Below are 18,219 nucleotides of genomic sequence, written 5' to 3' on the forward strand. Positions count from 1 at the left end.
TATTTATTTATCTATCTATCTATTTTTGGCTGCATTGGGTCTTTGTTGCTGCGCACCGGCTTTCTCTAGTTGCAGCGAGCAGGGGCTACTCTTCATTGCGGTACACTGGCTTCTCACTGTGGTGGCTTCTCTTTGTTGTGGAGCACGGGCTCTAGGCGCGTGGGCTTCAGCAGTTGTGGCACGTGGGCTTCAGCAGTTGTGGCACGTGGGCTTCAGCAGTTGTGGCACGTGGACTTAGTTGCTCCGCGGCATGTGGGATCTTCCTGGACCAGGGCTCGAACCCGTGTCCCCTGCACTGGCAGGAGGATTCTTAACCACTGTGCCACCAGGGAAGCCCACCCTGTGTTTTCTCCAGCTCCCTCCTTTCCTTGGAGCAGGAGCTGCTCATGGGCTTGTGCAAGGGAAGGTAGAGGAGAGGCTTTTCCTCTACTTTACTGTCAGGGGTTCCAAGAGCTCAGTGGGGAAGATCAGAAAGGGGTATGGGAAGGCTCTGGGACAGTTTAATCAATCCCTTCTCTTCCCCTACCCCACCCAACCTCCAAATCCACCCATCTCTATCCCCTTTCTGCGGTCAAGGAGCAGTCTTCTGGCCTCTTGGGCCACCTGGACCCCAAGGGTCAGAAAGCTCTGAGAGGGGACAAAACCTGAGAAAGTCACTTAAAAGTCACCCAGTCCAACTTTTCCATTTTGCAGATGTGGAAATTCAGGGACAGAGAGAGACAGTGATTTGGCCAAAGCCAAACAACATTCCACAGGGCAGGTCTTCTTCCATCGAGGCCAGAACTGTCTCTAGCATCATCTGAGCCCCACAAATTTAATATCACCTCCAAAGGGGATCATCTTGGGCACTACCACAGCTCTTTACTCCCACCTCCCCTGCAGTCCTATCAATTTCAACCAGTCTGCTGTGCCATTTCAGCTCCTGTCTGATTAGGACAAACTTTCAGGAACCTTGTCCTGACCAGTGGGAGGAATGTGGAGCTCTAGAGCAACCAAGAAGGCTGGCGGAGGTGGAGATCCCCCAGGGTAGGAATGCTCATCTAGTCTCTGACAAGTTCAATAAAAGCAACTAAGATTCAGGCAAGATCACTCAAATGAACTTGAGAGACTTCAGATTTTTGAAGCACTGTAGAAACCAGTATTTCAAATCATTCTTTATAATTACAGCCACCCACAGTGAGCACATCAAGAGAAACCTTTCCTTTGATAATTCTAGGAGGTGAAATCTCACCCCAGGAACCACTTTCATCTTCCACCAAACACCTGCAGGCTGTAAAAGCAATGTAGGGAGAGGCAAGAGCAGAGTGTGTGTGTTTGGGAGCGGGGGTGGTGAAGGCAAGGTGCACAGGGCTCCAGAAGAGCTGTGAGTACTGAAATCTCACTTCTCAATGATCTGAAGCAGGAGAGTCTGTGTAATTAGGGTATAAAGGAGTACAGTTGGAGAAGACTCAGAAAGAATTTCAAATGATGACATAGGTTGCTGGCTCTTCCTTACCAGGTTGGGCAGACCTCACTAAGAGGAGGTGAGAAGGGGTCTGGCTTCTCTCAAACCATGGCTTTCTTTTATTGCTCTTTCCTCCACTAAAACCTGTGGGGATAGGCTTGTTGGCTAGGCAGGGGCTGCCTCCTGATTGCTTTAGGGTCTCCAAGGTAATAACAGCTGAGCTGGAGAAACTGACCCGAGACTGGAAGGATAGGAAGTAAATGGCAGGGGTTAGAGGGTGAGGCTGGCGGTGGCGTGGTGTCAGGGGCCAGGAATCTATGTGGTAGGTATGAGAGCAGAGTAGTAAGTCCTGGACTGAGGTTCAGGGGCCAGGCTGCCCAAATTGACAGCTGTAGAGGGAACATCATATGCAGAGGTCGCAATGGCAGCAGCTAGGCCTATGGGTCTAGAAAGCCTGATTAGGGTCAGGGACTGAAGTACCCCCAGTTCCTTTCAGGTGGGAGATGCTTTTAAGGACTAGGCTGGGCCAGCCAGTCAGAAAGTAGCCCTCCTAGGAACTTCACCACTGGACAGCTGCTGCCCCTACCTGATAACCTCGGTGTACAAGAGCTAGGCCATCGTTCCACATGCCAGCTCCAGATGGTCTCTACAACATGAACACACACTGTGTATCTCTGGAGCCCATTTGATGTGGAGCTTGGGACTACTCCCTAAGTCTCCAGCATGACTTTGGGAGCCCTTCTTTTATTGGGAAATAAATACAGAGTCAAACAGGTGGGCCAGCCAACATCTGTAGTTCTGGGGGCCAAGAGGAAGGAGTCTGACTTGCTCAGAACTCAGATCTCCATGAGCTGGTCATTCCCCACGATCACCTCGTTCACTCGTTTGGCTATAAAAGAAAAAGAAAAGATTGTTTAAGAAATGGCAGCAAAATATGTCATTTCAAACCCAATTACTTCTCATTCTGTGTTCATAAACATTCATTTCTCTCCTATGTGGCTCTGCTCTTTAGAAGCTCTTGGGAATACAACTTGTCGAAAGGACTTTGGAAGAGACAGCATCTTCCCACACAGGAGGAGGGGACTGACTCTCTATACACCTGGCTTTCAGGAGACTTCACACAGGAGGGGGACTGGAACTGAGTCATAAAGAATGATAGAGGGCTTCCCTGGTGGCGCAGTGGTTGAGAATCTGCCTGCCAATGCAGGGGACACGGGTTCGAGCCCTGGTCTGGGAAGATCCCACATGCTGCGGAGCAACTGGGCCCGTGAGCCACAACTACTGAGCCTGCGCGTCTGGAGCCTGTGCTCTGCAACGAGAGGCCGCGATAGTGAGAGGCCCGCGTACCGCGATGAAGAGTGGGTGGCCCCCGCTTGCCGCAACTAGAGAAAGCCCTCGCACAGAAACGAAGACCCAACACAGCCAAAAATAAATTAAATAAAAAAATTAAAAAAAAAAAAAAAAAAAAAAAAAAGAATGATAGAGTTTTTTCAGGCAGTATATCAAGGGGAAGGCATTCCAGGCTGTTAGAACGACATGAGCAAAGACATAAAGATGTAAGAAAGAGGAATGTGAAAAGCTGTGGTGTGGCCAGAGGATAGGGAATGGGGGAAAATAGTGAGAAGAAAAGAGACTAAATAGTTAAATGGAGATATTCAAAGGAGAAAGGGAGATGCCTCATATGTCACATGTAAATAATACCACATACTCGACAGGGTTATTGTGAGGATTCAATGAGTTAAAGAATCATTGAGTGTTTGACAAACAGTGGTCGTTATTATTTTTATAAAGTCCAAACTCATAAGGCCCTCTATGACCTGACCTTTGCCTACCTCTCCAGCTTTATCTTCCATCACTCTCCATTTGTACCTAGAAGCCATGTTATTTTACAGCTCTAGACCTTAGTACATGCTGTTCCCTCTGCCTAGAATGCCTTTCTTCCCCTCCCTACTCACCCTAAATGCCCTAATCAAGCACCTCCACTATGTGATGCCTTCCCTTCCGAACTGTCCATTTCCTGCTCTCTGAAAACACTCTACCTGATGTATATCTCTATCTCTACTTAACTGTAAGAATCTTGAGGGCAGGGGCAGTGGATTTATGATCACACCCCAGTGTCTAGCACAGCTACTGGCACATGAAAGATTTCAGAGGTTTGGGGTAATGAGAGGGATAGGGTATGGTTATGTAAGTGGAGAGCTAAAGTTGTAAGGGAGTGAAGGCTGGTGGAGAAGGTCGGGGAATGGTGAAGCTGAGGGGCTGGATGGTTCAGCGATGAATATGTTTAAGTTGTCCAAGATGTTTGGAAAAAGAGAGGGAGGAAAGGGGAAGACTGTGAACCCTCAATATATTTAGGGGAGTGCCCTGGGAGCTTACCAATGATGGGGTGAAAGCTAAGAAGAGGGTTAGCTTTCAAGGAGTAAGAGCTATAGAAAGGAGGCAGTGAACCAATGGTCTGGAAGGGGTAGGGGAAACCAGGAGCATGCTGTCTGCTTGTTCCCTGGAGGTATGGAGCAGATGTAGGAGGCAGGAGAGCTTTCACTGTTCTATTGGCTCAGACAGAAAAGGCTGACCACCTGGCTGAAAATGGATTCCTTCTGGGTTAGCTTGGCTTCTAAAGGTCCAACACCTTTCTTGCCACACTTGGGGGCTTGAGAGTGACCCTGATAGGTGAGGCAGAAACTCTGACTTTCCTGAGGCTCTACTTCAGCCTCAGAAGGGTTTGGTGCAGCAAAATGAAGATCGTTAACGACGGGACCAAGTTTGACAGTAAGAGATGTTTTGTTCTGTTCATACTGCCCACAGCCTGGAGCCTACTTCTGCTCTGTCAGTAGAAAGGGGGTTTCTGACCGAAGCTTTGGAGACTTTGAGATTTCAGACATGTCCTCTGTTCTATCCACCTTTCCAGTTTTGTTTCTTGCTATATCTCCCTTATACACTATATTCTAGATTTTCCAAATGATTTTCAATTCCCAACATATCAGATTGTTTTTTGCCGTCAGGTGCCTGTTTACATGGTTCCCCTTTGCTTGAGAGGTTCTTCCCTTTTGTATATTTGGTAAATAGCCAACAATTTTAAGATTTAGCCTAAATTCTCTCCTTTGAGATAGCGTTCCCGATCCTTGTGCCAGGAACTGACCAATTTCTCTCTTCTGTCCTTAATTAACCCTGACAGTCTTCTACCATCATACCCGTGAAACTTTACTGTACTTATTTCTTTACTCATCTGTGTCTCTATAATAGACTGTGAGCAGCTGGACAGCAAGAGGCAAGTCTTACTCATCTTTACACCCCTAGCCTCCCAAAGCCTAGAAGATAGGCGGTAATTGTTTGTTGAAGGTGTGTGTGTTTTGGGTTATGTGAGGGTAGAGAAGTGGGAAAAGGAGCATGTATGGAGGAGAAGGCCTCCAATCCCCTTGTCAAAGAGAATATAACTGACAAATCCGGTGTGTTACAGCAAAGGTCCTAGTGGGTCTAGAGCATCTTCGGGCCTATTTCTCTAATGTTCTCCAGTAGGAAGAGAAACCAAGGTCTAGGCCTTTCACAGAGTTTCTTGTTTCAGCACTGTATTTGACAGAGGCAATCTCATGTGAGAAGAAAAGGTGACAGTGCAGAATAGGAGAGCTCTGAGCCATAGAGATTTGAATTCTATTGGTAATTTAACTCTGAGCAAATTATTTCACGTCTTTGGGCTTTAGTTTCCTCACAAAGTTGTGGGGATTCAGTAAGATAATTGATGTAAAGAGCCTTGATGAGTATTAAACGGAAGTTACAGGACGTGGCTGCGTCTGGCCTGTGTACTCCTGCCCTAGGAGGTATTCTTTTTATACTTCATAGCCATCTGCTTCCTTCAGTGAGAGGAATGGGAGGGAGGCCCAGACAGTACTCAGGCTGCTAAATTCCCTAGGCCTGGGGCCGGTCCTGGAGTGTGACTGTCAATCAGGCTCTACCTTGAGGTAAGACTGACCAGAAAAGAACAAAGGAAACGCTTCTCTGGCTAGCTTCCCAGGGCACCTCCAAAAGCTTCTCTTTGCCCTTTATCCCTCTGTAGCCATCAGTTAGCCACATCATCTCATAACCAGACTCTGACATTTGCTCTTCCTTCACCCAGTCTCTTCCTAGTTTCCAGGGACACTGGAATGTTCTGAAGACAGTGCCAGTTTCATTAACACTTCTTGGTCCTCAATGCTCCAGACCAGAGGGGTTAATAAGGGGTTAGGCTGAGGCAAACAACACCTTCTTCTGCTCTGCTAGGCTCCAAATAAATACCTGCACCATCTCTGGTTTGCTCACTGGGACTCAGGGGAGGAAGACTGTATCTGGCATTTTGGGGGAAGATGTATTTTTATGGAGATTCAGTAAGGTGGAGGAAACCTGAAGGGGAAAAGCAAGCAGTACTAGTTCCGCTTGGCCAGGGCTGGAAGCAGGTTCCGATAAACACACCGGAAAAGTTCTGGGCTGGAATCAGGTCGGGAAAGATCCTAAAGGGAAGAGTACAAGGGAGGAAAGTAAGTTGGGAAAAAAACCAGTTGAGGTAGAAGGGAATGACAAGTCACATATGACAAGCTGCACTGTTGGGAAGCTGGGGAGGACTCCTGCTGGCCAGGACTTGACCTATGTACCCATCAGGTCTACTTTCACAGCCAAAGGACTGATCACTGTGGGACCAGGGAAGAGATCCAAGTTCTCTCACTGACAGTAATAAAAGACTCAGATGAAATGTCCAATTAGTTTCCCAGGTTTTGACTTTGTTGGCTGTGGCTTTTCAGTTGGCTTGAGCAGGAGGTCAAACTTGGCTGCCAGGATTTTTGCCAGAGATAATCTCATTAACTGAGCATGCTGGGTGGGGCGAGTAAAGCCAGAATTGTTAGAAAATGCCTTGTTCTCCTGGTAGTGCTAAAAAAGGGCAGAGGGGCCTACGCTGGGTTACGATAGTCCCATTTTTGGTGTGGAAGACTGCTATGGATGTGGTGACTCTGTGGCATGCAAATGACTCGGATTTGGAGAGGGGACGGCATTGCTTCTGAGGATGAATGTTTTTTCCTGAAATCCCTCCATGGGAGGAAGACTGACTGGGGACTTTGCCATCTCCTGACTCTTTGCTAGTGAGGACCTGAGTTGATGTTTGTCTGGGCCATCCATAGTTAACAGGTCTTGATTGCTGCACTGATGGTTTGGAATTTGCATTCTCAATGTGGCTCAGCCTCAAAGAAAAGTGATAGTGGGCACTTCCCTGGTGGTCCAGTGGGTAAGACTCCACGCTCCCAATGCAGGGGGCCTGGGTTTGATCCCTGGTCAGGGAACTAGATCCCGCGTGCATGCCGCAACTAAGAGTTTGCATGCCGCAACCAAGAAGTCCGCATGCCACAACTAAGAAGCTCACATGTGGCACCTATGAGCCTGCATGCTGCAACTAAAGATCCCGCATGCCGCAACGAAGATCCCGTGTGCAGCAACTAAGACCCGGCACAGCCAAAATAAATAAGTAAATAAATATTAAAAAAAAAAAAAAAAAAAGAAAAGTGATAGTGGGAACAGGTGACTGGCCAGGAGTACCTGTGGCAGGAAGGCACTGACTACTGTGCTGGACGCATTGGTCCCTCTAGCATAGAGGACAGAGCAAGAAATGTTGGGGTTCTCCAGTTTAAAGTCCAGATGACTTCCCTGGCCATCTCTCCTTCAGGACCGTTAAGGAGAGGGCATGTAGTTAGAGCCAGAAAGCCCAGGAGGCGCCGCAGCCTGTGACCTCCTAGGGGTTTGGCTGGCACATCCCTGCGCTCCCTGATGGGAGATGTGCCTCAATACTGGCATTCAGTTGACATTCATGCATTCTGCACACAGAATGAAGAGGGGTCCTTGCAAAGTAAAAGAAAGGAGCACCATTACTTTGCTGGAAGTGGGGAGAAGAACAAGCAGAAACTGTGAGTTTCCAGGTTCCAGCAAAGAAGAAAGGAGGGACACCCTACGGCAGTGGCAAATGGAGTTCACTCATTCAAATATGCCAGTAAAAACAACAAAAGGAAGCAGCTCCTGGCTCCAGGAGGGACTGAAAGAAGAAAAGCACTAGGGGATGTCTCTACTTTTTGCTGAGCAGGAGATAATTTACAAAGACAAAGAGGCAAGAAGGTGGTGGAAGAAACATGGTGTGGGGCCATAAACCCAAATAGAAGAGAACAAAGCAGGAGAGAGAAATGCAATGAGGAGACAGGGGAGGGGATGGGGTAAGAAAGCAGCCCCACAGACCAGCTGAGCGGCTGCTTTTGAAGCTCTGGGGATCCCTTCCAAGGCCTTCCATGGAGTCAGAGAAAAGGCTGGTGTTCTGAATCCTATTTTTAAGAAACAACCAACAGGCCTCAGATGCTCAAAAAACAAGTTTCTCTGCAAGCCAAGGGTAGGCCTGGGTGAACTGGTATGCTGAGCAGGAGAAAGAGCTAAGACCCGACGTTCCTGAGGAGAGTAAGAGCCATAATATGGAGGCCAAAAATATTTTTCCTATTGGTCCGAGAAAGATGGACTAAAGGGAGAAAAAGGGTATCAATGACCAAATTCTGCTAGACAAGCCAGGAATGGCTTCTTCTTCTGGTCTTTTTGGAGGCTGTCAATAGTTCAGGCTGAAGACCCAGTTTTGTCATGTACTAGCTATGACCTTGGGTAAATTTCAACTTTTCAAAGTCTCAGTTTCCACTTCACCAAATGGGTCAATAATGAATCCCTACCTTAGATGGCTTTTATGAGAATCCAATAAGACAATGCATGTGAGAACATTTTAAAGCTGTAAACAATAGCTGTAGGCCGGTGGTGCTCTAGGAGGGCAGGGCCATCCATGCCTCCTGTGCTGGAGTTCAAGCTGGTGTCTCAGCCCTCTCACCTAAGCTAATACTCTCAGCTGGCACAGGATCACAGCAGAAAGTACCAATAGCTGGGGCACCGCTGCTGACCAACACTCCTGTTCAAAGGTTCTCTGGTGAGACACTGGGTGGAGTTTGTCTCCTACTAACTGAACTAAAAATGCCAGCCTTCCCTGTAGCTAGGGCATGGGTATAGGATCTAGGCTTGACCTGTTAATGCAGCCACCAAAAACCTTGGGCTGGGCCACCACACAAAAAAGTAGGAACCAGAGAGAATCCACCTGCTGGGCGGCTGGAGTAGCACTGTCAACTGTGATAACCAGTGTTCAGCAAGGATGGCAGCAGTGTCCTCACCAGAATGATTTGGAGTGTAAATCTTGGCTGTAACCCATTTTCTAAGCTTGATTCTGCAACTATCTTAGAGCTGTGAGCTACCTACCTTTACAATGAATTCTTTATCAGCTTAAATCAGCCAGAGTTATTAGTTTATGATGCTTATAACAAAGAACGTTATTGGTAAACTAGTGACACCCAGGAAAGGCCTCTTAGAAATGACAATTCTCACACGCAGAAGAAGAAAGCACTTGAAATGTGAGAAGAAAGGCAATGAAGAGGAGAGCTGCATCTAGTCTCAAGTGAAGAAAAAGGTTGAAGGGTGGTTTCAGGCCAAGGCCACATCTCCCCAGTTCATTTATCGGTGTTGTATGTGGTTCTTCCATCAGCATAAGTTTAGAAGAAAAGCCAGAAGAGATTTCATGATAATTGCAAACTATCTCACAAATGCCTTTCTTGGAACCCGAACTCTCTGCCCTGAAATGCCCCCAAATTCCCTTTATGGATCCAAAATTCATTCACTCATCTCTCCCCTTCCCACTATCTACGATAAACCAGGACCTGTTCTGAGAGCTAGGGATACATATTGAAATAAGTCAATCCTTGGCCTGAGGATCTCAGTCTAGTAGGGAAGGTAGATTCATAAATAATAGCCATAACTTGTGTATGTACTTTAATAGAGGTATTGAAAAAGCAGCAGAGGAGGAAGGAATGCTCATTTTGACAGTGGGGAATCATGGGAAGAGTCAGGGAAGGTTCTATAGAGAAAGCACTTGGGCAGAGTCATCAAGAATTCCAGAGAGAGGGGGCATGTGCAAAGGCATGGAGAGGCACAAGAGCATGGTGTGTATCTGGAGCTGTAAGTCCCCTGGTATGCTCCAGAAGCTGTGTGTACTCCTCACAACAATCCTCCAAGATAGGTATTATTGTCTCAGTTTTTCTAGTTTCAAAAATCTGAGGCCAAGAAATTAAAAACTTAACCTGGTGCACGTCCAGTGAGTTGCACAGCTGAGATCTGAACCCGGGTCTGAGTCTAAAGCTCACAAGGGAAGTATACAACTTTAAAAAAGGGAAGGAGAAAAAACTGAAGAAGGCCTCTACTTACTGGGAGAAGGAAAATGATGTGGCTTACACCAATTCAGAATTGGTGGGTTTAGTTCCTTCAGCAACTCCCCTATCCCATCCTATTTTAGGTTTAGGAATAATCTAAGGAATAAGCCATCCTTACTGATCTTGAGCTTTGTCTACTTTTTGGTTAAAAATACCCAGCCAAATTATGGACCATTCAAGTTTGACCAGCTCAGCAGGGAAATCCTGATGTCTGCATGTCTCTCAAGCACTATACAGTCTTTCTACAGCTACAGCGCAGAGCTAGCTAACAGTAAAGCTCACAGCGTCATCGCTAAGCAGCTGAGGATGGCTCTGAGAAAATGGCTTCTGAAGAAGCTGCTAACCTTCTTCCAGGCCAAGAATCTATGGGACTCTCTCTCTTAACTATCAGGTCAGATGAGGTACTCAAGGACTGCAGGAGGCCAGAGTTAGTTCCAGAGCCTTTGTTGGATCACTGGCCCTTCTCTCTTATGCCTAACAGCCACTGTAATGTACTGGTGCCAATCTGGGTCATCAGATCTTTCTGTTATGTTTTCAATTTTTTGGTAGTAAAGCTGCATAAATATATATGAGCTTACCTAACAAGATAAATTCTTAAAAATGGAACTGTAAAGTCAAAGTTAAAAAATTTGACAGTGATGTCAATCCCCTCCTGAGATAGCTTTATCAATTTATGTTCTCACCTGAAGTGTTTGCATATGCTTGCTCCCCAGGTCTCACCAGCACTGAGCATTATCTGTGCTACTGTGATATGTAAAAAATGGCACCTGTGATTGTAATTTGGTTTCTGGTTTACCTTTGGCTTCAATCCTCTGGCTGCTTCCAATTAGGCAGTTCTTGATGTCTGCTCCCTTCTCGATTACAGCATTGTTGCAGATGACGCTGCCCTGGATGTTGCTTCTGTAACACAGTAACCAAGTTAGGGAGTGTCCATGGCTCTCATCACTATCCTTGTCACTATGGGTTGGGGGTTCTGGCTCCCCCATATGCTAGGACTAGCTGGCCAGTCCCGTTAATGGCTACAAGCTTATCATTAGAAGACAGAATGGCTCAGCTAGGCCAGGAGAGGACTGGGCTTTAGAGAAGACCAGAGTTTGTATATGCTCATCATGATATTCCCCCGAAGCCTGAAAAGAGCAACCAGTCTGCCTTCAGTTCTTTAGGCACCCCAGACTGGGAGGTCTAAATTCCATCCAATCTCTCTTCCTTTAGTCTGGGGGTGGATGCTGGCCCTGGTCCCTGGGCTGATCCATTGCTCCTGTCTCTCATCTGGGAATATATACCAAATTTCACTGGAGGCTCAGATCCCATGAATCTTCCCAGGAGATCAGCTATGGAAACAGTGGGTGCCCCACAGCTCTCATCATAGACCCTGGTTAATCAAAACCATACTTGTTTAGAAAAAAAAGGATGCTTTTTAAACCAACTCCATTCTACATAAAAGATTACTCATACAAGCCACAGTCTCAAGAGTAGCTCCACTGGCTCTTAGCATTTTTTTTCATCACTTTTTTTTTTTTTTTTTTTTTATTACACTATACTAGGTGTGCTTTATTTATGGCTGTGTTGGATCTTCGTTCCTATGCGAGGGCTTTCTCCAGTTGCGGCAAGCGGGGGCCACTCTTCATCATGGTGCGCGGGCCTCTCACCATCGCGGCCTCTCTTGTTGCGGAGCACAGGCTCCAGACGTGCAGGCTCAGTAATTGTGGCTCACGGGCCCATTTGCTCCGCGGCATGTGGGATCTTCCCAGACCAGGGCTCGAACCCGTGTCCCCTGCACTGGCAGGCAGACTCTCAACCACTGCGCCACCAGGGAAGCCCTGGCTCTTAGCATTTGAATGTGTTTAAAAAGCATCTTCTTGGCGTCTGAGGACTGGTGGGTGGGGGAAAAGTCCTTTTCAAAATCTTCACTAGCATTTATTGCAAACCTACCTCAGGCCAGGTACTGTGCTAAATACTCTATATACATTACAGGAATGACTTACAAATCTAGCCATTTCATCAGTAAGATCATCTGGGACATTCCTAAATCATTCTGGAAGTACCATTTTTACCTCTGATGTAGTAAAAATAACCAAATTTTACAGATGAGGTAACAGATTAAGAGAAGTTAAACCATTTACCTAAAACCACGTAACTGCCAAGCAGCAATTTCAAAACTAAGTCTGCCTGACTCCAGAATTCATACATTTAATCATAATGCCATACAAAGAAATTAAGGGGGGACTTCCTTGGTGGTGCAGTGGTTAAGACTCCGCACTGCCAATGCAGGGGGCCTGGGTTCGATTCCTGGTCAGGGAACCAGATCCCACATCATGCCGCAACTAAGAGCTTGCACGCCACAACTAAGGAGCCAGCAAGCCACAACTAAGGAGCCCTGGCACAACCAAATAAATAAGGTTAAAAAAAAAAAAAAAGGAAAGAAAGAAATTAAGGGGAGAAAAGGCTAGAGGAAGCCTGGGACTGCCTAGTTTGTTTGTTTTTTTTAAAATTTATTTTATTTATTTATTTTTGTCTGTGTTGCGTCTTCTTTGCTGCATGCAGGCTTTCTCTAGTTGTGGCGAGCGGAGGCTACTCTTGGTTACGGCGCACAGGCTTCTCATTGCGGTGGCTTCTCTCGTTGCGGAGCACGGACTCTAGGCACGCGGGCTTCAGTAGTTGTGGCACGCGGGCTCAGTAGTTGTGGCTCACGGGCTCTAGAGCACAGACTCAGAAGTTGTGGCGCACGGGCTTAGTTGCTCCGCGGCATGTGGGATCTTCCCGGACCAGGGCTTGAACCCGTGTCCCCTGCATTGGCAGGCGGATTCTTAACCACTGCGCCACCAGGGAAGCCCTGCCTAGTTGTTTTTTTGAGCCAAGATGGCTCTGTGGAAGGAGCTCTACTCTAACAAGGGAATATTTAATACCCTAAAGAGTCAGAAGTGGGCAGCTGGAGGGGAGAAAGAGGTGAGTAGGAAGGATGTGAGTATCCATTTAAACAAAACAAAACACCAACTAAAAAAAAATCCTCAAGCAACCCAGGAGGCATGGGGGATGGAAAAGAGGCCATTCCAAGGACTAAAACTATCATGCACAGGCCATTAAAAAAAAAGATTCTTCCATGGGACTCCCCTGGTGGTCCAGTGGTAAAGAATCCACCTTCCAATGCAGGGGACGCAGGTTCAATCCCTGGTCGGGGAACTAAGATCCCACATGCCGCGGGGCAACTAAGCACGTGCACCACAACTACTGAGCCTGCATGCCTCAACTAGAGAGCCGCGTGCCGCAAACTACAGAGCCCATGCGCTCTGGAGCCCACGCACCACAACTAGAGAGAGAAAACCCGCATGCCACAACTAGGGAGAAGCCCACAAGCCGCAACAAAAGATCCCATGTACCGCAACTAAGATCCGACGCAGCCAAAAAATAAATAAATAAAATAAAATAAATATTAAAAAGAAAAAGATTCTTCCCAAATGCCAAAACTTTAGTAAACTGCCAAAAAGGAATTTTAGCACTTTATGGCATTCCAGAGCCTTTTTTATCTCTATTCTTCTAGAAGGTTAAAGCTTGTTGGAAAGCAGCAAAAGGCCAAAGCCACAGCACCTCTGTGGTGTGGGCTAGAGATGGGTAGAAACAGTTTTAGGTTTTTTTTGGCTGCACCATGCGGCATGTGGGATCCCAGTTCCCCGACCAGGGATCGAACCCATGCCCCCTGCAGTGGAAGTGTGGAGTCTCAACCACTGGACCACCAGGGAAGTCCTAGTATTAGTTTGTTTTTTGGCTCAGACTCAGGATACACTCAGTGGGTGGGCATTAGGGGACCTTCCAGCACTTTCCAATTTGCCCTCTGCCTGAGGAAAAGCAGTCCAGTCAGTGGTTACAGTGACTCCTGCTCCTAGGGGAAAATTCACCCCAAGAGAAGAGTAAGGAAGTATAGAAAGCCTCAGACACAGAGGCTTCTGAGACATAGCAGGCTTACAACTGGCTACAAGTTTGTCACTGAAAAGTCTCATTTCTTTTTTCAAAGTGGGAGAAAGGGGATGCTTCCTACTCAGTAGTTTAAGAGTAGTAGCATGCTCTGGAGTTAGGCTAGGGGTAAACATAGTCAGCAAACAAGAAACCGCCAACAGGAACTCCAGCAGCCATAATTAGACAGTACTAAATGGCTATTTTGGAATCTGGGACACAAGTGGGAACCATTTCTGGAAGGAAGAATCTGGAATGACTGAGGTCAAATTTCTACACCAATGGATAGCCTGGGTTCTCCTTATGTTTAACAGGTCTGATTAAGGTCTCAGGAACCTCCCATATTGCTTTATTGCTTGTCTCATCCAGTTTGTGTGTAACTCCCTCTGAGACAAATAAACCACCACTAGCGAGTCTACAGATGTGATAGGGAAAAAGTGGGTTGATTGATGGGAAGCTGGGGGCTCTTCTGAAGCTCTTGTTCAGTGGATCTGTGAAAGGCTTTGAGACGACAAAATGCTTAGTGAGTGTGAAATCTTTTCTACCACTTGTTTCTCAATTGTTTCCCATGATCACTGTTGCAGTCACAAGTCACCTAGCAAGGCTGAGGTACTTTGGAAAAATTTTAAGCCAATTTAGCTTTCCTCTTGTCCAGAAAGAACTCCAAGGTTAAGGACTTTACAGGTAGTATGTGTGTTTGCTCAGGCTGGAGGGGAAGGACAGACACTACCATATCAAACAAGCCCCCCTCCAGGTCGCCAATCCACAGTAAAGACTTTGCCTTTTCTCCTCAGTGCTTAAAGCAGGAGGGGAGGTACTTCCTATACAGCTCATGAAAAGACCTGGCCCCAGTGCCAGAACTACAGTTTCTGAATCCTACTTTTAACTCTCAGCTTGGTACTAAGGACTCTGCTGTGCCGATGCCTGGCTGTGTTCTCTAACAAGCTGCTCAGAGATGGCTAAGATTAATGGGCTTTTGGTCCTCACTTCTTGGTGGTGTCAAATTTTAAGCAAAGCTGCAGGCCTTGAGAAATTACCCCGAGAACCCTAATGCTTCAGTGGAGAGGTGGCCATGAGAAAAACAGAGGCTTATTGTAAGATCACTGCCAAGATACCATAACATATGACAGGAGGAAGAAACCCTCACCTGGGAAGCAGGAGTGCCTCCAAATTCTCATTCCTCCTCTGGCTTTAGTTAGGACTTTCTTCAGTTTATTCCAAGAGAGAAGGGAACTCACATAAATCTAATGTCTAGTACAGCTCAGTCACTACACAAAGCGCTTTATATTCGTTATGTAACTTAATCCTTTTAGCAAACCTGCAGGAATGGTGGTATTTATTCTAATTTTTACAGAGAAAAGTGGGGCTCACAGAAGTTAAGCAATGTGCCCAAGCCTACACAGTGGTAAGTGACTCTCCACGGTGCCACGGGCTTCTGCCTCAGCTGCTGACTGGCAGTGTGTGGTAAAGAGCCATGAAACTTCTTAGTTAACTCAGGACAGGCAGGTTCTTCTCCGGGGATTAGCTGGCAGGCTTTCTAAACTTACTCATAACCTTGGGGGAGAAAAGAGTAAGGAACTGGAGATACACATAGCTTTTTCAGGCATGTGACTGAAGGTCTGCTTTAGGCCAACCCACTGCTTCAGCCCAAAGATTATGGCTGAGTTGCCCGTATCTCTCCAGATGCCAGAGGCTCCTAATCTTGGCCCAAGAGGCCCTGGTCCAGGTGTTCCTCTAGATGAAGAACATGTGTTATTTTTAATGAGATATTTCAGGCATATGGAAAAGTCCAGAGAATATACAGAACACCTGTGTACCCACCAAAAAACAATACAAAAATAAAGTATTTTTCTTTATTTCACATTTCCCTCCTCCTCCTCCCAGAGGTAACTACTATTTGACTCTGGTATTTATTGATCTTAAGCATTTTTACTACATATATTAGTAGACAATATATAGTATTCTTTTGCAAAGTTTAAAAACTTTATATAAATGCTATCATTCTCTATGTATCCTTCTGCAACTTGCTTTTTTCTCCTTCAGCATCATATTTGTGAGATTTATCCAGGTTAATCCATGTAACGAGATACAATACTTGAAGAAACATCTCACTTTCTTCCTGTCTCTGGTCACTCTTGCTCTTGGGTCCTCTAGATTAAAATGTACTGACTCCAGTGAGCAGGCTGAACATTTCTTCCTTTTAGTTCTATGTGCCTCCCTTTACTGTATAAAGGTTTAGTAGTGAAAAATGTCTTCCTCCTCAGAAATCTAATTATATTCCCTAAGCAGAGACTAAGAAAAAGGGCTCAGGGGGAATAAAAGTAAAGATGTAACAATATTATTTTTAAAAATTTATTATTATTTTTGGCTATGCTGCACGCGGCTTGCGGGATCTTAGTTATCCGACCAGGGATTGAACCCAGGCCCACGGCAGTGGAAGTGTGGAGTCCTAACCACTGGACAGCCAGGGAATTCCCAGGATGTAACAATCTTAAAAGAAATAAGCTGTAGTAGTCTAAGAAGATGGGCTTAGTGCAAATGGTTCCAAGTAGGGAATGAATCAAAAGTCTGAAGGAGCCCCTTAAGTCCAGGAGATCTTGCCAAAATTTTATAATTTGGTTTTTTGAAAAGTGTGACTGGAGAAACATGGACAGAATTCTTTGAACAATTATGATCTTTTTTCAACTCTAACTGCCACAGACTTAATTTCATGTTTAAGGGAGTTCACTTTTATACTCAGCCTACCCATTTGTCAGTATTTTGTTTCATTACTTACTTGGCTATATTATGTCTTTGAGTACAGTTTTCCAGAGGGTTCATGGGTGACAAGTCTCCTGAGCCTGGGAGTATTTCTGATGATTTTATATTTCAACCATATAGGATTCTTAGGTCACAATTGTTTTCCTTCCAAATTTTCTAAATGTTGTTTCACTGTCTTCTGGCCTTAAATGTTGTCACAGAAAAGTATGAGGCCAGCCTGGTTTTCTCCCTTCTATGTGCCTTGATGTTTTTTTCTTTCAGTTCTATGTGCCTTGAGATTTTGCAAAAGTGGTGTTTGCCATTTCTCCTTTGGATCGTCGGTGTTCTCTTTGGATCTGACCTAAATTTCATTGTGTCTGGCAGATATTCTTTAGTCTGCGTATGGGTACATGGCAGTTATCTAGTTTTATTATAGATGAAGCTTCCTTTTCTGGTTTTGTTTGTTTTCATTTTGGTGAGTTTGAAGGAGTAAAGAACTTACTTCATGACTTTTTCTAGAAGTTGACAGGGCTCTTTGACAGATAGTCAGTTACAGTAGCAGGGCTTAAATTAGGGATCTCTATTTTTCATTCAGTAAATACTTACAGGGTATCTAGTATACAAAAAGTACAGTATTGGGGGGACTTCCCTGGTGGTCCAGTGGTAAGGAATCTGCCTTCCAATGAAGGGGACGCAGGTTCGATCCCTGGTTGGGGAACTAAGATCCCACATGTCGTGGGGCAACTAGGCCCGCATGCCACAACTACTGAGCTCACGCGCCTCAATGAGAGAGCCCATGTGCTGCAAACTACAGAGCCCACATGTCCTGAAGCCCACACGCCACAACTAGAGAGAGAAAACCTGCACTCCACAACTAGAGAGAAGCCTGCACGCTGCCAAACTAGAAAGAGGCCAGTGCATCGAGGCAATGACAGATCCTGTGTGCTGCAACTAAGACCCGACGCAGCCAAAAAAAAAATACAGTATTGGGAGTTAAGGGATACAAAGACATATGAGAAGTATTTCTGTATTTAAGGAATTTACAGTCTAGTTGAGGAAAAAAGAAAGATGCAGTAAGTGTCACATGAGCATAAGTAAAGTGATGGGCGCACAGGGAACAGAGAGGAGGGATAGATAATTTCTGGCTAGGAAAATTCAAGAAAACTGCATGAAGCAGTTAGAATACATATTGGACCTTGGAAGATGGGTAGGATTTCTATAGGTAAAGATCTCTAAAGAGAGGCAATTCAGGCACAGTGAATGTCAGGGATAAAGGGGAGTGGAAAAGTAAGGGGCTCAGTGGGCAGGGCAGTGAGTTGAATGTCGGTAAAGAGGACACTCAGGGTAACAATGAGAAGCAGCAGTACTGTATCTTGCTTGGCTTTGAGGGCTGCACTTGCTGCCTGCAGAAAGCACGGAAAATCCAGGTGAAATCCTGGTTCCCCAGCCTGCCTGCATGTGAAGGTGCTACCCTAGACTGCTGCTTGGGTCATTCACCTTGGACTAGGAGGAAATGCAGGAGATGTTAATCAGGACCAGAGGACCAAAGATGCAGAACACAGGATTGACACTGAAGCCTCAACAATGAAGTTTTCACTACACTTTGGATTGCTGAACATCAGCTGTCATATAAATTGGAAGTGGTAGAAAATCAGAAAGACAGGCAGGAGGCTTCTCTGCATAGTCTTGCCCACACCTTCCCCAAGGCGGTCCTATTAGCATCCTTTAAGTCCTGAGGACCTTGGGCGGGTGTCCAAGCCACTGTCCAGAAAGTCTTAGCAGCTCACCAATGCTGGC

General features: G+C 45.9%; 1 protein-coding gene across 1 annotated transcript in view; it reads right to left on the reverse strand.

Moving 5' to 3' along the window:
- Positions 1-2,113: 2,113 nt before the first annotated feature.
- Positions 2,114-18,219, reverse strand: part of EIF2B3 (eukaryotic translation initiation factor 2B subunit gamma) — a 157,849-nt gene continuing 141,743 nt past the window's right edge. Inside the window, exons 11-12 of the mRNA XM_007164563.3 lie at positions 10,532-10,635; positions 2,114-2,333 (exon numbers count right to left, since the gene is read on the reverse strand). Of these exons, the coding sequence (XP_007164625.1) occupies positions 2,281-2,333; positions 10,532-10,635 (157 nt within the window). The 3' untranslated portion in view covers positions 2,114-2,280. The remainder of the gene's footprint in view (positions 2,334-10,531; positions 10,636-18,219) is intronic.

Source organism: Balaenoptera acutorostrata, chromosome 1, assembly GCF_949987535.1.
Source record: "Balaenoptera acutorostrata chromosome 1, mBalAcu1.1, whole genome shotgun sequence".
NCBI lineage: Eukaryota > Metazoa > Chordata > Mammalia > Artiodactyla > Balaenopteridae > Balaenoptera > Balaenoptera acutorostrata.